The sequence below is a fragment of the Phoca vitulina genome, unplaced genomic scaffold (assembly GCF_004348235.1).
Source record: "Phoca vitulina isolate PV1807 unplaced genomic scaffold, GSC_HSeal_1.0 scaffold13, whole genome shotgun sequence".
Classification (NCBI taxonomy): Eukaryota; Metazoa; Chordata; class Mammalia; order Carnivora; family Phocidae; genus Phoca; species Phoca vitulina.
Genome location: NW_022589716.1, coordinates 3909368 through 3930741, shown reverse-complemented (window position 1 = coordinate 3930741; position 21374 = coordinate 3909368). Strand labels below are relative to the sequence as shown.

Here is a 21374-nt window from a genome sequence, read left to right as displayed (position 1 = left end):
ATACAGCTTAGGGGTGCCTGAGTGGCTCAGTTGGTTGGGCGACTGCCTTCGGCTCAGGTCATGGTCCTGGGGTCCTGGGATCGAGCCCCCATCGGGCTCCCGCTCAGCCGGAAGCCTGCTTCTCCCTCTCCCACTCCCCCTACTTGTGTTCCCCCTCACGCTGTCTCTCTCTCTCTCTCTGTCAATTAAATAAATAAATAAAATCTTAAAAAAAAAAAAAACTCATACAGCTTAATAGCAAATATATCCAATTAAAAAATGGCAGAGAACTTGAATAGACATTTTACCAAAGAAGATATACAGATGGCCAACAGATGTTCAACATCACTAATCGTCAGGGAACTGCAAATCAAAACCACAGTGAGATATCACCTCACACCTGTTAGAGTAACTATTATAAAAAAGACATAAGATAACAAATGCTGGCAAGGGTGTGGAGAAAATGGAACCCTTGTGCACTGTAGGTGGGAATGTGAATTGATACACCCACTATGGAAAACTGTATGAAGCCTCCTCAAATAAAATTGAAAATAGAACCACCAGCAATCCCATTTCTGGGTATATATCCAAAGGAAATGAAAACACTATCTCAAAGAAATAGCTACACCCATGTTAATTGCAGCATTATTCACAAGAGCCTAGACATGGAAACAACCTAAGTGTCAATCAACAAATAAATGGATAAAGAAAATGTGATATATACAACTAACTAAAATGTGAGATTATTCATATACATACATATATATGTATATATGTATTAGATACGTATGTATTAGAATAGTAGTCATAAAGAAGAAGGAAATCCTGCCTTTTGTGGCAACATGGATGGACCTTTAGACCTTGAGGGCATTATGCTAAGTGAAATAAGTCAGGCAGATAAAGACAAATACTGTATGATCTCACTTATGTGTGGAATCTAAAAACATGAACTGGAGAGAGTAGAATGATGGTTGCCAGTGGCTGAGTGGTGGGAGAAACGGAGATGATGTTGGTCAGAGTAGAAACTTTCAGTTATAAGATGAATAAGTTCTGGGAATCTAATGTACAGCATAGTGACTATAATTAACAATATTGTATACTTGAAAGTTGCTATGAGAGTAGAGCTTTAATGTTCTCACCATAACTACAACAGTAAAAAATGGTGAGGTAAAGGGGTGTTAACTAACTATATTTTGTTAAGCATGTTGCAATATATACATGTATCAAATAATCACATTATACACCTTAAAGTCACACAATGATACATGTCAATTATTTCTCAGTAAAGCTGAAAATTAATTAGACGTCGCTGTGTAGTCATTAATAAACAACCTACACAGAAATGTTTATAGCAGCTTTATTCATAATTCAAAACTTGGAAGAACCAAGATGTACATGAATGGATAAACTGGGTACATCCAGATAATGGATGGAGTATTATGCAGCATTAAAAATAAATCAGATATCAAGCCATAAAAGGATATGGAGGAACCATAAGTTCATATTACTAAGTGAAAGAAGCCAATCTGAAAAGGGTACATACTGTATGATTCCAATTATATGATATTCTGGAAAAGGCAAAACTATGGAGACACTAAAAAGATCAGTGGTTCCCAGGAGTTGAGGGGAGGAGGGATGAATAGGCAGATCACAGTGGACTTGTAGGGCAGTGAAACTACTCTGTACTATAATGATGGATACATTCATTCTGTATTTGTCCAAACCAATAAAATGTACAATACCAAGAGTGAACCCTAAGGTGGACTATAGGCAATGGGTTTATTGGTAACAATGGTGAGAGATGTTGATAATCAGGCTGCTATATATGTATGGTGGCAGGGGATGTATAGGAAATCGCTGTACCCTTCTCTCAATTTGCCTGACCCTAAAACTGCTCTAATAAAGGGTTGTTGTTGTTTTTTTAAGTTGGCCTGCCATAAAATCACAGTTTCAAAGTGTGACAAAAGAAAAAGTCCTCTAATTTGGAAATGCATTGAAGATTAGAATGGAGAAAACAATTATAGTAAAGCAGAAATTTACATGCTGTTTCTCCAAAACATTTTGATGATCTTTGAAGATGCCATGGGAGCCCAGACACGGATGAAGCAACTGCCCCTAAAAATTCACACAGAAAAAAAAAAGGACTCATTTTTTAAAAAAGATTTTATTATTTATTTGACAGAGACAGAGACAGTGAGAGAAGGAACACAAGCAGCGGGAGTGGGAGAGGGAGAAGCAGGCTTCCCGCTGAGCAGGGAGCCCGATGTGGGACTCGATCCCAGGACCCCGGGATCATGACCTGAGCCGAAGGCAGACGCCTAACGACTGAGCCACTCAGGCGCCCCAAGACTCATTTCTTTGAAATAAGATTGCTTCAGAATTCAAAACGTCATCAGAAATGGGCAGTCAAATTAAACAGGATATTCTCAGTTTCTTTCTGAATAAACTATTTGGAATCTAACTTCAATTTCACAATTTCAAATTACCTCTGTGTTTAAAAACAATTGTCCCTGAGGGGCGCCTGGGTGGCTCAGTCGTTAAGCGTCTGCCTTCGGCTCAGGTCATGATCCCAGGGTCCTGGGATCGAGCCCCGCATCGAGCCCCGCATCGAGCCCCGCATCGAGCCCCGCATCGGGCTCCGCATCGGGCTCCGCATCGGGCTCTGCATCGGGCTCCCTGCTCCGCGGGAAGCCTGCTTCTCCCTCTCCCACTCCCCCTGCTGTGTTCCTTCTCTCGCTGTGTCTCTCTCTGTCAAATAAATAAATAAAATCTAAAAAAAAAAAAAACAAAAAACAATTGTCCCTGAGAAAGGGAGGTTTAATTTATCATGACATTCAATGTTTTCTAGAGTGTTCAAAAATAACGTTTTGGACATAATACTATATGATGAATTTATATATACAAAGACCTGATTGACCAATACCTGGCCTACAAAAACAAACAAACAAACAAAACCCTGCTGTTTTGGAGAGCTTAAAACTAATCCATAAAAGTCAAAAAACCTAATAAGTAAAATCCATGCTGAAAGGCTTTAGTTAAGACAATATTTAGCTTGATGTTATCACACTGGAATGACACCAAGAATCAGAGTAATCGTGGGCTTGATAAGAGCAGGGAAGCAAATCAGTGATCTCACCTTGGACTGCGTTAGTTTTATCACTATATAAAACAAAAGGTTATCCTAAAGATTGCAGTCCATTCAGGTAAGTATTATTGGAAAAGAAAACTTAGAGTAAAAATATCCTACTGTGAATGGGACAGAAAGAAACGTCATCGTTACTTTTATTAAATACAGAATATTAACTAAGTCCTACTGCATTATGTTCTCCTTTTACCAAGTCTTACACTTATGTATCTTAAGAATATACAATTAACCTACAAGATATAAACATCCGATAAAGAGTTTAAAAAGTAGTTCAAATTGCTATATCAGGACAAAGAAACATAAAAGTGTTGTTATACACTTTTCTCAGGCAATGTTTTCCATTAGTAGCTACTAAACACTACCGATTGCTACTGTTAATGATTCCTAATGTGGTTTTGTTCAAACAATAGCATTTATGTAACAGAAAAGTAAATATTACAGAATACATGTAATTTCAAATAAACACCCATTTTTCATATTTTTATGTTAAAATAATAACTTTCTGTGTGTGTAATCATTATTACAGGACCGCTCCTCTTAGCAGCGGCTGTGTCCTGCGTTGGCTCTGTTAAGTCAGCCAGCGCCAGCCCTGCCCAGGACCCCGAGGGAGGGGCCTCTCCCGCAGGGAAACCAACCCGGGACCCCTGCCCCTAACAAGTTCCGCCCTCATGACAAACCCCGCCCCTTCGGCCTGTACAGGCCTCGCCCTCAGAACCCCAGCGCTTCTGCAATCGGCCCCGCCTCCGCAGTGTCCAGGCTCCGCCCCTGATGATCCAAACTGGCCACTGTCCGGGTAGTCCGGACGAGGGCTCCCCTTTTCCGGTTCAGGTGTCAAGGTGGCGCCCAGCCCGCCTCGCCTCGTCTTTTCCGGTCTCAGTCCGGCGTGGCAGGGCGGGCAGGCAGCTTTACCCTTTCAAGACTCTCTCATGGCTGCGCCCTGCCTCTCCTTCCGGCCTCAGCCTGTCATGGCGGCGCCCTGAGTAACAACTTCTGAACTCAACTTCTCCATTGTCAGGCTTTTTCTACCCTCCGGCTATGCCATGGCGGCGCCCGGAGTTCACCGGAAGTAAAATGTCGGAAGTGAGGCGGTGCCTCTGCCCGGAAGCGAGCGCGGCGCTGGGAAAGATGGCGGCGGCTGCGGCGGCGGGGGTGGGCAACGCGGTGCCTTGCGGGGCCCGGCCTTGCGGGGCCCGGCCCGGCAGGCAACCCAAGCCCGGGCCGCAGCCGCGCACCCTCCTCGCCGCCGGCCCAGCGCTCATAGCGAGCGGTGACGAGCTGGTCGCAGCCGTGTGGCCATACCGGCGGCTGGCGCTGCTGCGGCGCCTCACGGTGCTGCCGTTCGCGGGACTGCTCTATCCGGCCTGGCTGGGCGCCGCGGCCGCCGGCTGCTGGGGCTGGGGCAGCAGCTGGGTGCAAATCCCTGAAGCCGCGCTGCTCGTGCTCGCCACCATCTGCCTCGCGCACGCGCTCACCGTCCTCTCGGGGCATTGGTCCGTGCACGCGCACTGCGCGCTCACCTGCACCCCGGTAAGTGCGCGGGCACGAGCCCGACCCTCGTCTCGGTCGGGCCTGGCGGCGAGTCACAGTCACGACGCTTGTGTCGGTCCCCACCCCATCCCGGGCCTCCCGTTTGCTGGGCCTGAGTCCCCAGCGGTGCCCTCTGGGTGGCTAAATCCTGGCTCCGCTACTGATTTGCTGTGCGACCCTGGCGCAGGTTACTTCCTTTCCTTGGAATCCCTCCCTGGTGTGGTCATTTAGATTCGATAGGGTAATACCTATAAAAAGCTCAGTGTAGGCTCCGGCATAATCGCTCTTTGATTTGGCTTGTTAATGCTAGCTACCATGCTGTCGAGGACTAGTTTCTCTTAGAAAGGTCTCTCTTTCTTCTGTCTCCTATCTTGGTTTTCAGAGTGTGAGGCTAGACCTGCGGGGTGAGTTTCTCTATCTGTGAAGCTTGGTTTGAGAACTCTGTTACCCAGTGCTTAGAGGCCCTTGCATACCAGGACCAAAATTAGGTTGAAATGCACTTTGATCGTAACATTTAAGAGGAGCAGGAGCAATTTGTGAGCAAATGACAACTGCGTGGAGCCTCTTTATGTCTGCCTCCAAGATGAGGGTGGTGACAGTGGGGACTTCTGTTGGAATACAACAGCCCCGTAGCACTTCTGACCCTTAACCCCCAAGATCTGAATAGGGAGAGCTGCCCTGGGTCAGCAGTTACTGTTGGTGACTGCACCACTGCCCTCTGGGCCTGCTTCAGATGACACTGGCATGTTTGGAGTCACGGGCACCGCCAGCCTCCCCTTTGATCCCAGGCATGTGTTGCTGAAAGAAGAGGGAAAGGGAACAGCATGAAGGGCTGCAGAAAGAGACAGAAGCCCCCTCTCTTTGACTCTAAACATGGACTGAATCCTCTTTCTCTTCTGAGAGAATGGTTTTCCCAACAAGCCTTATTCCAGGGGAGGGGCTCAAACTTAATGGGTAGCTTCAGGTCAGTACAATGAAAGACTCCAATGAGGGACCAGAAAATGCAGGGAACTTGGAGGGAGCATGACACCCCCCCCCCCAAACTTCCAACTGCCTTTTGGCCTCCAGCTAAAAAGCGTGAGTGTTAACTTCCTCTCCAGGGATGGAGGACAAGGAGGAGCTAACCAACTGCAGGGTGAGGATGGGCAGATCTGGGCTTGCATCAGAGATCGCAGACAGGGGTGCTTCTCTTTTGGTTTCACTTTTCCCTTGTGTAAAGTGAGAACCGTAACACCCACTCACCGTGCCACTGAGAGAAAAAACTGCAAAAAACTGTGAAGTGCTTGGCATGGCCGTGGCCCTGTGTAGCACTTCGCACTTTTTTTTTTTTTTTTTTTAAGATTTATTTATTTGACAGAGAGAGACACAGCAAGAGAGGGAACACAAGCAGGGGGAGTGGGAGAGGGAGAAGCAGGCTCCCGGCTGAGCAGGGAGCCCGATGTGGGGCTCGATCCCAGGACCCTGGGATCATGACCTGAGCCGAAGGCAGACGCTTAACGACTGAGCCACCCAGGCGCCCCACTTCGCACTTTTTTTACCATGGTGTTACCGGAGTTCATTAAGTCTTTGTCATCATTTTCTGCCTGCCCAGAGGCCCATGGACTCCCCAAGGGGCAGGGCTTTTCTTCTGACGGTCGCCCTTTGGCACCTCTGCCCGCAAACACATACACCACAGGCCGGCAGAGATGGGTGAGATGGGTGCAGCTCAGGCTTGAGGCCGCGCTAACTGAGCTTCATCCAGTGCCTCCACGTCTTAGGTGCTGAGGAAACAGCAGTGAACCAAACAGACAAAAGCCCTTGCCTTCATGGTGTTGGTGAGAGAGGTAGAGCTCGCGCTCAGCTGCCTCTGCTAAAGAGAGGAAAACCCGGGCCGAGGAGAGGAACACTGTGAGGGCCCTTCACGTGGACCCTCCTCCAGGGGAGGTCTCCTAAGAAGGTGACGTTTGAGCAAAGGCTTGAAGCTGACTGGGTGAGCACGTGTTCCAGGCAGAGAAAACGACTCGTGCCGAGGCCCTTGGCTGAGGCAAGGACGAGCCTTGAGCCTTGTTGTCCCTCGTCACTTCAGGACCCGAAATGAATAGTTAAGGGAGGGGACGCAGAGCAGCACCAGGCCAGTGGGCTATGACAGGGCTTGGCCCACGTGCTTTGAGGGTTGCAGGTCGTGCAGGGGACGTTCTTCAGCAGGGCCCCAGGCTTGGGGTGCTGTCCGTGACTCCGATTTTACGATACGAGACCAGAGGTGTGGCGAGGTGGTGTCTTTGTCTCGGTGACAGACTGGGAGTAGATAGGCCAGAGCCCGGAGCGGCTGTGCTTGCAACCTTCCCGGGGGACGGGGAGGGGGGGGGCGGGCTGTGGAGCTGGGGGTTAAGAAGGGCTCAGCAGCAGTACTTTGCCTCTCGCAGGAGTACGACCCCAGCAAAGCAACCTTCGTGAAGGTGGTGCCGACCCCCAACAATGGCTCCACTGAGCTCGTGGCCCTGCACCGGGACAAGGTAGGGACCAGCCGCTGGGCTGCTCGGCACAGGGCTTGGGTGGGACTCCCAGGCACTGACAGACACCCCCAAGTGCGGGCCTTCTGCCATAGACAACACCTGCTCCCACAGGGTGAGGACGGACAGGAGGTGCTGTCCTTCGAATTCCAGAAGATCAAGTATTCCTACGACGCCCTGGAGAAGAAGCGCTTCCTCCCTGTGGCCTTTCCCGTGGGAAATGCCTTCTCATACTACCAGAGCAGCAGAGGGTTCCAGGAGGACTCAGAGATCCGCGCAGCTGAGAAGAAGTTTGGGAGCAACAAGTGAGTCCCGACATGCCCGTGTGCAGTGACAGGGCTGGTGCTCCGCCCGTGGTCACAGCGTGGGTGCTTGGCCGAGCCTGTGGCTCCTTTCCCGGCTTTCTGCCCTGCCGCACTCCTGAGTCCTGGTGCCTAGGAAATGGGGACTTGGGGCGGAGGGGTCCACAGTACATCCCAGATGAAGATGGCGGCCACCTTTTGAGAAACGTGCTCTAGTCTTGTCTCCCCTGGCCTTGCCTGCTGACAGGGACCCTGGACAGCCCTCCGGCAGGAGCATATGCAGCTCTTCATGGGAGCCTGGCCCGAGGCCCCAGAGAGATGACTGGTGATCATCGTTTTGTAATTACTGTAGGATTTCTCTTTGTTTTTAAATTTTTCTTTTAAGCGTAGGCTGTCACCGTGCTCCTCATACTCATCCCAGCACTTTGGGAAGAGTGGTCAAAGGAGCTGTCAGCGATCACAGTGGCTCTCCTTTGTACCAGGCGTGCTGGCAGATGCCTTGTACGTGCTTCCTCCCTTTAATCCGAGAAACCACCAGTGCCCACACACCACTGGGAGGGGGCAGAGCAGGGCTTCAGACCCCCTTGTTCATCTTCAGAGCCCCTGGCCCTGCCACCATGATGATCGTCCTGGACCTGAAAACCCCCAGAACTTTTAGGGAATTCTTCCCTGACTCAACTACTTTTTAAAAATTACAGATATATCATCACAAGTAGCAATCTAATAGGAAGATTTATAAGAAATTTTATCTATCGTCCCTGCCTGAGGTCAGCCTTGGTGGTGGCTTGGGATGTCCCCTTTCACACCTTCCCGGTTCATGCGAAGTCACTTGAATAATATAGAATGGGGCCTGGTTGTTGTTGCTTGTTTTTATCACAGTGGTTTCTTTTTCTCACACCCCATATCTAGGACACGTCTCCAAGGGCAGGGCGAGGGTGGCCCCAGTTGACCTGGCTGCCCCCCTGGCCAGACTGGGCCACCCCACACAGTGCCGCAGAACACACCCTTAGGCCCTACTCCTCAAATTCTGGGGCTTTTATTAAGGGAGTTTTTGGAAAATTTCAGCTCCAGACCTCCCCTCTCCAGCTCGGGATGGGCCTCAGGCCCCAGAAGACTCCTCAGTGCCCAGCTGCCGGGCCTTTTCTGTGCCGCTTCAGGGCTCCCATCCCGCAGTCAGGTGTTCCTTCTCTGCCTGCCTTCTTACTCAGCCTGATGACGGGCTGTGTCTCACTCTGGCCCTGCTTGGGTGGTGGCTGCCTGAACAGCCTGGCACTGGTTCAGAAGCTTTACCTGGGTGCTGCGGAGGAGGCTGGCAGCAGTTAGCTTGCTTGCCCTGGTGACTCGGGGACAAGGAGAGCCGTAGTTAAGTGGAGTGTCCCTTCTGGCTCTCATTTCCCGGGGAGGCCTGCAGTGCCCTGAGTGGAGGTGTCAGGATGGGACCTCTGAGGCTCGTATCGTGAACAGGATGTGGGGTCTGGTCTCTCGTAGGGCTGAGATGGTGGTGCCTGACTTCTCGGAGTTGTTCAAAGAGAGAGCCACAGCGCCCTTCTTCGTGTTCCAGGTAAAGCAGCAGCTTGGGCCCTCCCCCACCCCCTTCCTGCTCCCTGGGGCTTTCACAGCTAGAGCAATCTCCATCTCCAGACCTGAAATTCCCTCTGTGTCCTCATGGGTCTGAGCCCATGGGCGGAACAGCCCTCGGTGTGCCTTCCCAGCCTCCACAGGTGTCTTCACGTGCTCCCGTGGATGGCCGGGCGGGGGTGTGGACACACAGGCTGTGTCCTGCAGGTGTTTTGCGTGGGGCTCTGGTGTCTGGATGAGTACTGGTACTACAGCGTCTTCACACTCTCCATGCTGGTGGCCTTCGAGGCCTCCCTGGTGCAGCAGCAGATGCGGAACATGTCAGAGATCCGGAAGATGGGCAACAAGCCCCACATGATCCAGGTGTGGCCAGCGGGAAGATGGGGGTTGGGGGGAGGCTCCTGCCAGTCTTGGGGTGGGCCTGGAGCGGGGGCAGGGTGAGGTCAGCTCTGGGGATGCACCTGCGTGGAGGCCACTGTGAGACCCAGAGCTAACTGCACCTCACCTCCGCCCAGGTCTACCGTAGCCGGAAGTGGAGGCCCATCGCCAGCGATGAGATTGTCCCCGGAGACATCGTCTCCATCGGTGAGGCACGCTTCTGGTCTGTCCTGGTGGGAGCCCTTTCTCTCAGCTCCTCTGCAACACTCCTGCCCCTTCCTGCAGGCCGCTCCCCGCAGGAGAACCTAGTGCCGTGTGACGTGTTGCTGCTGCGGGGCCGCTGCATTGTGGACGAGGCCATGCTCACAGGGGAGTCGGTGCCACAGATGAAGGTGCGGGGGGCGGGGCGGGGGGCAGACTCGGTCCACCCAGGTGTGTCACTGGCCCATTCGCTGGGGAGCGAGAGGGCTGGTGGCTGGGCCACCCTCCTGCCCAGGCTCGGACAGAGGAGGGACGGAGCCCTGACCTAGGAGGCTAGAGGAGGCAGAGTGGCTCTGGTGCCTAGTTGGAGCTGCCAGATTTCCTGGTGGTCTTCCCCCTGGATGAAGGGGAGCTGGGTGGCGATGAGAAGGAAGGAAGGAAGGGAGGCCAAGATCGTCAGGGGTTGTCCAGGCCAGGGACCAGAGACATCAGACTGACGTGGGCTGAGGGAAACCAGGAGAGCGCGAATCCTCTGTGAGGCCAGTTGCGAGATCCCAAGGAGTCGACACAGCAGGTGCAGGTGGAGAGAAGACAGGGCAGGCCGCCTGGTCGGACGTGCTGCGTTAGGCTGGGAGCCCTGTGGGGGTCGGAGTGGCTCATCCCAGCCCCAGGGGCCTGCTCTTGTGAGACTGGGGACAGAGAAGGAGGCTGAGGTGAGAGCGTCCTCACCACCCTCTCCTTCCTCCTCAGGAGCCCATTGAAGACCTTAACCCTGACCGGGTCCTGGACCTCCAGGCCGACTCCCGGCTCCACGTCATCTTTGGGGGCACCAAGGTGGTGCAGCACATCCCCCCGCAGAAGGCCACCACGGGCCTGAAGCGTAGGTGCCTTGGGGGGTCTGGGGTGTCCTGGCCCCCGCAATCCCTGCCCCACACCCCCAGCCACCACATCTGCTTGGCTGTGAGGGAGTGGGGATGAACAGACACAAACAATGCTGCTTCCGTTTGTCTCTGCAGCAGTCGACAGTGGATGTGTGGCCTATGTTCTCAGGACCGGATTCAACACATCCCAGGTATGGACCCTTGTCTGGCTCTGGGGAGGGTAGGCCCCAGGGCGGGTGGCAGACAGTTGAGACGGTGGCTCTTTCGGACCCCAGAACGTCCCCGCCACAGACTCATTCTGACAACAGGTACCCGCTTGGGGCCAGGGTGCAGACGTGAGCCCTACACACCAGGCCCACTATCCAACACTGAGGTTCTGGTGGGGAGCGCAGACAGGAAACGGGCTGTTGCCATACACACTGGGGTCATGAACAGAGTCACACCCATAAACTCTTCACTAAAGTGTTATGAGGGCTGCCTCGTAGAGGTGATTGACCAGATCTCCTTCCAGAAGACTCAGTCCCCCATCTCAGCCACTTCTTTCCCTGACCCCCAATTTTTGGCCACTGGTCTCTGTAGCCCTTAGCTGAGTGGCAGCCACCCACATAGCTGTGTGGTCCCCTCTGTCATGGCTGCAGGACTCAGCGGGTGGACGCAGGGCAGGCACTCCCCATCAGCAGAGGGAGAATCTGGCCCTGGTGCTCTGGGGTGCGGGAGGCCACCCCCTGCCAGGAAAGGCCTCTAACCCTCTGGCCCTCTAGGGCAAGCTGCTGCGCACCATCCTCTTTGGAGTCAAGAGGGTGACTGCAAACAACCTGGAGACTTTCATTTTCATCCTCTTCCTCCTGGTCTTTGCCATTGCAGCAGCCGCCTACGTGTGGATTGAAGGTATGCGCTGGGGCCCCTCCCCTGTCTGCTGGGCCCCACCCCCATGGCACCCAGGCTGGCAGGCCCTGTCTCTGCAGGCACCAAGGACCCCAGCCGGAACCGCTACAAGCTGTTTCTGGAATGCACTCTGATCCTCACCTCGGTCGTGCCCCCTGAGCTGCCCATTGAGTTGTCTTTGGCTGTTAACACCTCCCTCATTGCCCTGGCCAAGCTATGTGAGTGCCTGGGACGGGGCGGGGGGTGCTGCGTGGGCTGGGGCCTGGCAGAACCCCTGACCCTGGCTCCCCTCCTCCCAGACATGTACTGCACGGAGCCCTTCCGGATTCCATTCGCCGGCAAAGTAGAGGTGTGCTGCTTCGACAAGACAGGGACCCTGACTAGCGACAGCTTGGTCGTCCGTGGGGTGGCTGGGCTCAGGTGAGTATGGGTGGCTTGGGCCTCTTGCCCAGCAGGTGGGAGCTCAGGGGACAGATAGCACCCACTTGGAGCCGTCTGACCTGGGTTGGGGGGGCTCCCTTACATTCCTCAGTGTAACAGCGGCGTGGTGGCTCGGCTCCACCCCACCCCAAGCAGCCATATGATATCTAGGGGCGTCCATGAGATAGGCACAGGTGTCAGGAGAACCAAGACCGTGCATCTCTCTCAGCCCCTGCAATGACTGGCACCAAGTGGGGGCCCGTCCCTCATCCTGGCTAGCAATTCCCTGGGGTCCCTCTACTCCATAACTAGTTGTTTCCTGTCCTTACAGAGACGGGAAGGAGGTCACTCCTGTGTCCGGCATCCCCGTAGAAACACACCGTGCTCTGGCCTCATGCCACTCCCTCATGCAACTGGATGATGGCACCCTTGTGGGTGACCCCCTCGAGAAGGCTATGCTGACAGCCGTGGACTGGACACTGACCAAAGGTGAGGGGCTGGAGCTTCGGGCGCGGCTGGGAGGAACTGCCCACTCTTGCACCCCTGGGCAGGTGGGCTGCACCCCTCAGAGACACCCATGTGTCCAACTCGGGGCCAGGCAGGCCCACAACTCTGATGGTCCCTTAGGCGGTGGGCACAGGCTCACCTCTGACCTGAGACAGTCCACCCCTTGGGAGTTGAACCTGCCCCCACCCTTCCAGAAGCCACGGGCAAGGTCCTCTGGGTACAGGTCTCCCAGTTCTGACCCTTCCTGGAGCGAGGAGCCCCCCAAACCCCCAAACACCCCGCAGGGTCTGGGTCTGGGGGTGGGGGGGGAAGAGAGGGGTGGAAAGGGGAGGCGGGGGCTTGGCTGCCTCTGTGGAGCGAAGGCCCTCAGGATTCGTACTTATTTGTTTCCAGATGAGAAAGTATTCCCCCGAAGTATTAAAACTCAGGGGCTGAAAATTCACCAGCGCTTTCATTTTGCCAGTGCCCTAAAGCGAATGTCCGTGCTCGCCTCCTATGAGAAGCTAGGCTCCACTGATCTCTGCTACATCGCGGCTGTGAAGGGGGCCCCCGAAACCCTGCACTCCATGGTGAGCCAGTCCCGGCCCCAGGGGAAGGGGGGCGCGGGGCGGTCGGTGACATCCCCTGCGTTCCCTGCAGTTCGCCCAGTGCCCACCTGACTACCACCACATCCACACGGAGATTTCCCGGGAAGGAGCCCGAGTCCTGGCGCTGGGGTACAAGGAGCTGGGGCACCTCACCCACCAGCAGGTAAGGGCCCAGGCTCCCCACCTGCTGGCCCCTCATCCATACCGTCTTCTGTTCCCTGCAGCCTCACTATGAGCAGGCACGATTCCTTCTTCCTCCTTCCGGGCCTCTATCTTGGGAGGCCCTGAGTGGCACTCAGCCCTGGGTCCCTTCTCTACTGTGTACCCTGCCCCTTATGGGACCCCATCCCATCCTGGCTCCTGAGGCCATTTCCTGCAGAGCACAACCAGGCCCCGCCTCCATCCAGCCTCTTACCCCACACCGTTGGGTCCTTACACCTCCACAGGGATCATCAGGAGGCGCCTGGGATTCCTGTCTCCAGTCTGGTTCTGCCCGTACCCTGCCCGACCACTCAGTCACCACATGGTCATGGGGCATCTCCGGCTCTGTGTCACACCCCATGTCCGGTCAGTTACCGGCTCTCCTCCCACCTCCACCATCAGTACTGCTCTCTCTGCTTCCACCTTACCTCTCATCCAGTCCACTTCTACCTGACAGCTGAGAAATCCTTCCAGAATGCACACCAGGTCGTGGCTCAGTGCCCTGCTCTCAGAACCAGCCTGCTCGGTGCCACTCCCTGAGCCTGTCTGCCCCATTCCCCTGTAGTTAGTGGCAGTTAGTGTTCTGATTTCTGTGACTTTCTTTATTACACATCTCTTCCGGTAGAAGGCAAGCTCTGTGAGGAGAAGAGTTTGGGGTTTCTGGTATGAGGTTCAGAGTGAGATTGCGCTCAGTGAATAACAAAGGAGGGTCTGACTTTACTGTCTTGGGAGCCGAGTCACACAGGCTTATGCCCTGCTGTTTCTCACAGCAGGGAGTAAAGGCCCTGTGGTGGGGGAACCTCGCAGCACTGCTGAGGCCCTGTGCGTCCGGGGAGCCTAGTGTCCTCCCCACTTCTCACCTAACCCTCAAATGTTCCTTTTGTAAGGATGGGCCTGTCCCTGACGCACCCCCCCCCCCCCCCCAGCTCAGAAATGGAGGAGAGATGCGTCATGCCGGTACTCCTATGTCCCTACACAGGCCCGGGAGATCAAACGGGAGGCCCTGGAATGCAACCTCAAGTTCGTCGGCTTCATTGTGGTCTCCTGCCCTCTCAAGGCTGACTCTAAGGCCGTGATCCGCGAGATCCAAAATGCATCCCACCGGGTACAGCTTCTGGACTCCTCCCCACTGGGCCCCAAGGGTGGGTGGGCAGGTGGGTGGATCTTGGCTCCTTCTTCCAGAGAGGGCGATATGACCACAGAGGACAGTTTCCCCTCAGTGGTGCAGGTCTCAGTAGCAAGGATGTCTTTCTTGGATTTTGGCCGAGCTTCATCGTGGCTCTGGTGCTCACGTTGTCCCGAGTCTGAGGATGCTTTGGGACCTGGCCTGTGCCCACCCTTCTCAGGTTGCTTCCTTGGCCCCCAGCATCCCTGGGGGGTGAGGGCAATTCCCCCAATCCACCCCATCCTGGAAAGGAAGAGCTGGGCTGGGACAGGAGATGTGGAGGTGACTCTTGGACACATCCATCTGTCCTGTGGTTTCTGTTTTCTAGTTTGGGACTCAAGATGCAGTTTAGGATGTGGGAGGTGAGTGAGCAGTCTCAGAGGTGGTGACATTAATAGCCCCCACCTGGCCCTCAGCCATCACAGCCCATCTTCCCATCACCGGGCTCTCAGTGAGAAAGCTGGAGCATCTGTGCCCCTCTGCCTGGGGCAGCTACCAAGCCAAGAGGGTCCACGCTAATGGCTAGTTCTTAATCTATATTGCGGATAAAGGCTGTGGGTGTTTTCAGACACACATACGTGTATCGTTTGCATAAAACACCACCAGGTTGGGGTGGATTGTGGCTCCTGGAAGCCCATTCTGCATCGGGGCCAACACCTCCTTCTGTGGCCTTCTTTAGAGGGGCCTCAGCCGCCAGGTCTCCAGGCTGGAGTTCTGACCTGCTGGGCCCTGCCCCATGGAGCCTCTGTCCTCTCCTCAGGTGGTCATGATCACAGGTGACAACCCGCTCACTGCCTGCCACGTGGCTCAGGAGCTGCACTTTATTGAGAAGGCACAAACGCTGATCCTGCAGCCTCCCGTGGAGAAAGGTGAGGGACCATGGGGCCGTAGGCTGGGGGGACCCTGAATGCAAGAACAGCCCGTCTAGTGGCCCACTGGCATTTCAGGCCTGAGCGAACACACCCAGTGTCATCCAGGACCTGTGACACCAGCCTGTGGAACACGGCCTTGCCTTGTCAGCATGCTCGGGCCCTCTGGCCAAGGAGCTCCACACCCGCGTGTCCCAGCAGCATGCGGGAAGTCACTGGCTCTGGGATCAGTGACAACTGACAACTGGGGTGGTTGGTTGTCGTCAGACTGGGCCGTGTTTCCTATCCTCCCGCCTGCCTTGGGTCTGGCAGGCTGCCTGTGTGAGGCGAGGGCTCCCCTCCTAAGCACGGGGATGCTGGTGCTCATGCTCAGCATGGCCAGACCCCAGGCAAAGGGTTTGGTATGTGTTACCACGTTGGTCTGTCTGCCGCATATGGGAGGCCTTATCATCCCTGCACCACATAGGAGGAAACTGAACAGGTCTGCTGTTGGGGCCCCCACTTTATAGACAAGGAAATAGAAGTAAACTCACCTACTTCAGTCACTCAAGTGACACTGTGACTAAGGATTTGAACCCAGATGTCCTGACTCCAGAGCTCATGGCCTCTGGCCACTCCTGAGTAACCGGTACCCCTGAGTAGAGCCAACTGAGGAGCAAATCCAGCCCCTCACCTCCAACTGGTAGAGTATGGGGTCTTTCAGATGCCAAGGGATGGTGCCTGGCTGGGGAGCCACATGCGCTGGAGTGTCACCAAGCTGCAGGTCAGAGGAGGGTGCTGGCTTTAGAACTATGCTGGATTCTAGAATTTCCCAGCTCTTCTAGTCTGCACTGTTCGTCCCAGATCTCTGTCTCAGCTCTAGGCACTAGGCTCTTGCAGAGCCCAGGGATCATAGGCAGGTGGCCCAGAGGTGGCTGTTGGGACTGTTGATTGGCAGGTGATGCTGCTCTGACAAAACGGCCACCGTAAAAGCCAGGTGGAGGTTGGTTTCCCTTCTAGCCAAGACAGCCCAGATGAGCCGTGCAGTGCCGGAAGGCCTCCCTTAGCCATGTTTATCACTAGATGCCTGGGCCAGCCATCTAGAAAGAGGAAGTGGTTGGCAAGCAGGGTCTGGCCCAAGGAAGTGACTCAGGGGGCCCTGATCCTGGAAGAGCAGGGTTTCAGGCAGGCCCCAGGGTCAGGGGTGCCTTGCTCCTGAGGTTAGGCTGTCAGGGTTTGAATCTGAGCGTCATGTGGTCTCAGGCCAGTGGCCTAGGCTCTGGGTTCTTGAATCCTTCGTATCGGAGGGTTCTGTGAACATCTGTGGGGTTCCTGGCGTCTAGGGTGCAGGTGTGGACAGGGATTGGTAGGGATAAAGAGGGGTGAGAACCAAGAAGGTGCTTCAGAGAGATGAGACTGGGACCGCTTATATGGGGTCCACGTGAGGGGGAGTTGCTGAACCCCTCTCCCTGACCCTGGGCTCCGGCTCTGCAGGTCGACCCTGTGAGTGGCGCTCCATCGATGGCAGTGTCGTGCTGCCCCTGGCCAAGGGCTCCCCAAAGGCGCTGACCCTGGAGCATGCCCTGTGCCTCACAGGCGATGGCCTGGCCCACTTGCAGGCTGAGGACCCCCAGCAGCTGCTTCGCCTCATCCCGCACGTGCAGGTGTTTGCCCGTGTGGCCCCCAAACAGAAGGTGTGTGCAGAGGAGGCAGGGGGCAGGCAGGGCCCTGGGGGAAGCACACAGCCCTCACTCAGCCCATCTCTGCGCACATAGGAGTTTGTCATCACCAGCCTGAAGGAGCTGGGCTACGTGACCCTCATGTGTGGCGACGGCACCAATGACGTGGGTGCCCTGAAGCATGCCGACGTGGGTGAGTCCTGCGAGCTGATGGGCTGTCCCTTCCATCGCTGTTCGGCCAGCACAGGTTTAGTGTCAGAGACACGTCACTGAGCGAGTTCTTTGAGGAGGCAGCGAGGGGATGGGGCAGGCGCCAGTGGGATCAGGGATCTGAGGAACCGCAGGCCTGGAGGGGACACGGGTGCGGGGGTGGGGGTGGGGGGGCACCAGAGCTTCTGGGAACATAGGGAGCCAGGGAGGCTCCAGGTGGTAGACACAGCTTGGTTTGTTCAGGCCTCCCAGCACCGTGTGGGGACCGTGTGGGGGCTGAGGCCAGAGGCCAGGGAGAGATGGGACAAGTGGGGATGCACAAATGGAAGCTGAGGCATTTGCCAGCCGTTTATAGCCTTGGATTTCTGTCAACAGAATGCAGTCATCAGGTTGATGTTAAAAGACCAACCTGACAGGGGACCTGGGTGGCTCAGTCTGTTAAGCATCTGACTCTTGATTGTGGCTCAGGTCATGATCTCAGGATTGTGAGATTAAGCCCCTATGTCAGGCTCTGGGCTTGGCATAGAGCCTGCTTGAGATTCTCCCTCTACCCCTCCCTTCCCTACACCCCCACCCCCACCGCTGTTCACATGCATGCTCTTGAGGGCACTCATACACACTCACTCTTCCCCTCTAAAAAAAAAAAAGAAACCTGACCCACTTACAGTGCCTTCCAAATCCTTAACTGCTTTATTAATTGACTATTATGTCCTAGAATTGTGCTCCTTGGCAATACACCATGGAAATCAGCTTCTTTTTTTTTAAGATTTTTTAATCTGAGAGAGAAAGAGAGCACAAGCAGGGGGAGGGGCAGAAGGCGATGGAGAAGCAGGCTCCCCACTGAGCAGGGAGCCCGACGCGGGACTCGATCCCAGGACCCCGAGATCATGACCTGAGCTGAAGGCAGATGCTTAATGACTGAGCCACCCAGGCAACCCTGGAAATAATTCCGTGTATTTGGGTTTTGCTTTCCAAATGTAGAAAGTAAGATAGAATGCTCTCTCAGGCACTCTGGGGGGAGATCAGCTGAGATGGGGAGGTTTGGCTCCTGTGAGCAGACACCCCACTCCATGCTCCACTCTGGGCTTCACTCAGCACAGGGCCAGCAGGCCTGGGGTGACAGGCTCCCTCTAGCTCCAGACACACACTCATGTACCTCCCCCCAGGTGTGGCACTCCTGGCCAATGCCCCTGAGCGAGTTGTTGAACGGCGCCGACGGCCCCGAGACAGCCCTGTCCTGAGCAGCAGCGGCGTCCGGGCCACCTCCAGGGTGGCCAAGCAGAGGTCGGGGCTCCCGCCCCCCGAGGAGCAGCTGGCCTCCCAGCGGGTGAGTCACAGGAGGTGGGGGACACCAGCACCCGTTGGTGGCCAGGTCTTATCCCTGCCGCCTGCCCCACAGGACCGCCTGAGCCAGGTGCTGCGGGAACTCGAGGATGAGAGCACACCCATCGTGAAGCTGGGGGACGCCAGCATCGCTGCCCCTTTCACCTCCAAGCTCTCCTCCATCCAATGCAGTGAGTCCCACCCCCAGTCCCTCCCCCCATGCCCATCCTGATGGGCCCCCACACCCACACCTTCCTCCCCTCTCATGGCTTCCCCCACAGTCTGCCACGTGATCAAGCAGGGCCGCTGCACACTGGTGACCACGCTGCAGATGTTCAAGATCCTGGCACTCAATGCCCTCATCCTGGCCTATAGCCAGAGTGTTCTCTACCTGGAGGGCGTCAAGTTCAGTGACTTCCAGGCCACGCTGCAGGGGCTGCTGCTGGCCGGCTGCTTCCTCTTCATCTCCCGCTCCAAGGTGGGCTGAGCCACAGGCAAAGCAGGGGCTCCCTCCCCAGCCCAGGAGTACCGTCTGCCTCTGGGCCAGCTAGGGTGGACTGTTAAAGGCACCACCCCTTGTCATCCATTCGTCTTCATAGCAGCCCTCGGGGTGGGAACTGTCATCCCCATGTTACAGATGGGGATCAGGGGACAGAGCAGGTGCACGCTGAGGCTCCCCGGAGTGGCACGACTCGGGCCCCAGCACTGTCCACCAGCTGGGGTCTCAGGTGGGCTACACAGAGCTCACAGGCAAAGAGAGGACAGATGGGGAAATGATTATCAAGACCACTCAGTGTTCAGTGTCATGAAAAATACAAAGTGGGTCACAGGCTACAGGGGACAGCCTCGGGATCGTTCAGGGGAGCCTGTGTGATGCATAAGGAATAAGGGAACCTTCCAGGAGGTAGCCAGAAGGGCCATAGATAGACATGGACTGATGCAAGGAGCACCTGGTAGCTGGAGGAAGTGGGAGGTGCGTTGTGCCAACCATGAGCACCCGCTGGGTCCCAGGGAGGGCTTTGGTTTGTTCTAGAACAAGGGGAAGGGGGTGGATTTTAAACACCCTGTGGCTGCTATGTGGAGTGTAGGCCTTGAGTGAGGGTGTGGTGGCATCATCTCGGCTAAGGGGCTGGGGAAGGAGCAGGGCTCTGGGGTCTGGTGCTGACTCATAACCTCCAGGATTTGGTGACTGCTCTCTACACGAGTCCTGCTAGGAGGGCGGGGGAGGGGGCGCCAGGGGGGTGGGGGGTAGGCCCAGGGTGAGCCTGGACCCTTACTCCCTATCCTGCCACTACAGCCCCTCAAGACTCTCTCCCGAGAGCGACCCCTGCCCAACATCTTCAACCTGTACACTGTCCTCACGGTCGTGCTCCAGTTCTGTGTGCACTTCCTGAGTCTTGTCTACCTATACAGCGAGGCCCAGGCCCGGAGCCCCGAGAAGTGAGTGCTGGCCCATCCTGGGGCTTGGGGAGGGGCAGAGCGCTCCTAGGGGAGGCAATGTCCCTGCGGTGAGGGTGCGGGAGGATGCACATGCAGACGTTGCCCTGGGGTAACCAAGGCCTGACTGGTGGGGTCGGCCAGGCAGAAAACCCTGGCTTTGTGCAGGGATGGTGGGGGTCAGAGAGTAGCCCTGTCCCCTATGTGTCGCTGCAGGCAGGAGCAGTTTGTGGACCTGTACAAGGAGTTTGAGCCGAGCCTGGTCAACAGCACCGTGTACATCATGGCTATGGCCATGCAGATGGCCACCTTTGCCATCAACTACAAAGTGAGGCTCAGCCCTTGCCTGACCTGAGTTCACCCTGCCCACTTTCTTGGCCCCTGCAACACATGACTATCCATCCATCTGTCCCCACAGGGCCCACCGTTCATGGAGAGCCTGCCAGAGAACAGGCCCCTAGTGTGGAGCCTGGCCGTGTCGCTCCTGGCCATCGTGGGCCTGCTCCTTGGCTCCTCGCCTGACTTCAACAGTCAGTTTGGCCTCGTGGACATCCCCGTGGAGGTGAGTGGCCCCGTGGGTGTGGCCCCAGGACTCAGCCTGGGCCCATCTGCAGGCACCCAGCTCACCAGTGCTCCTTGCCCCGCAGTTCAAGCTTGTCATCGCCCAGGTCCTGCTCCTGGACTTCTGCCTGGCGCTCCTGGCCGACCGTGTCCTGCAGTTCTTCCTGGGGACCCCGAAGCTGAAAGTGCCTTCCTGAGATGGCAGTGCCGGCACCTGCTACCCATGTCGGTACCACTGGGCAGGAGCCCCAAGAGGGAACACTGCTCCCGTGGCGAGGCAGGCCCGGCCTTGCCGCCAGGACTGAGCTGAGCTGAGCTGGGACCACCCCACAGCCACCTGAGGGCCTGGCTGGCAGAACCAGCCCTGGGCCGGCCCCTTTGGTAAATAAAGCCGCATCCACCGTTTTAAGAAGCCCTGCCTCCACCTCTGTCTGCACCACTGAACGGGTCGCGGTGGGGCTGTGCGGTCACCAAGCAGGGTCCTGGCACCCTCCCCAGGAGCCGTGAGGTTATTAACGACAGCCCCTGGGACCCAGATATTCAGCTCTTAGATGGGCTGAGCTCCAGCCCCAGAGACTTGTGCATATTTCGTAATTTGACAAGCACCTCCCTATTTCTGTGGTCTCTCAGATTGATGTTCTGGTCTCTTAGGCACTGGTGGAAGGTTTTAGGATCAATGGCATTTTCTTCTGTTCAGTAATATGTGAAATAACAGCACTCCTTCCTCTCGCGGTGTGTGAGATGTGAGGAAGTTCAATCCAGATCGTTGCAGATGTTAACTGGGGTCACACTTGAGGGGACCCTGTGCCATTCATCATCTCCTGTCAGCCCAGCTTTGCAGCCTGGCTCCGCCCTTGTGCTGACACAGTCCTTCCTTTCAGAGGTCGCGTACTCCTTTCAACTGAGGAGTTTGTGGAGTAGGCTGCATGAGAGCAGAGTCATGGCCATGGGAGATTTTCCTGCCTTCTCAACAGCTAAGAACTTTAGAAAGCAAAGTTATAAACTTGTTTTTATTTATTTAGAGAGAGCATGGGTAGGGGTATGGATGGGAGAGGGAGAAACAGGCTCCCT

The 21374-nt window shown here is 55.5% G+C and overlaps 1 protein-coding gene across 1 annotated transcript; it reads left to right on the top strand.

Annotated features, from left to right (window-relative positions):
* Window positions 1–4159: 4159 nt before the first annotated feature.
* On the top strand, window positions 4160–20715 carry ATP13A1 (ATPase 13A1). The gene is made up of 26 exons (XM_032412129.1): window positions 4160–4651; window positions 7054–7143; window positions 7255–7445; window positions 8931–9003; window positions 9228–9383; window positions 9536–9605; window positions 9684–9790; window positions 10350–10479; window positions 10616–10671; window positions 11242–11368; window positions 11446–11583; window positions 11665–11785; window positions 12117–12274; window positions 12686–12861; window positions 12932–13042; window positions 14060–14185; window positions 15006–15114; window positions 16588–16787; window positions 16869–16965; window positions 18149–18309; window positions 18382–18496; window positions 18587–18783; window positions 19603–19745; window positions 19959–20070; window positions 20161–20304; window positions 20390–20715. The coding sequence occupies exons 1-26, from the start codon at window positions 4160–4162 to the stop codon at window positions 20498–20500; spliced, it is 3711 nt and encodes a 1236-aa protein (XP_032268020.1). The 3' UTR covers window positions 20501–20715.
* Window positions 20716–21374: the final 659 nt, after the last annotated feature.

Bases quoted from the DNA above. Each gene is read 5' to 3' on its own strand.
- ATP13A1 (XM_032412129.1), top strand. From the start codon at position 4,160: ATGCCATGGCGGCGCCCGGAGTTCACCGGAAGTAAAATGTCGGAAGTG. The intron at 7,144-7,254 runs GTAGGGACCAGC...CTGCTCCCACAG, and splicing joins TGGCCCTGCACCGGGACAAG to GGTGAGGACGGACAGGAGGT. The intron at 12,275-12,685 runs GTGAGGGGCTGG...ATTTGTTTCCAG, and splicing joins GGACTGGACACTGACCAAAG to ATGAGAAAGTATTCCCCCGA.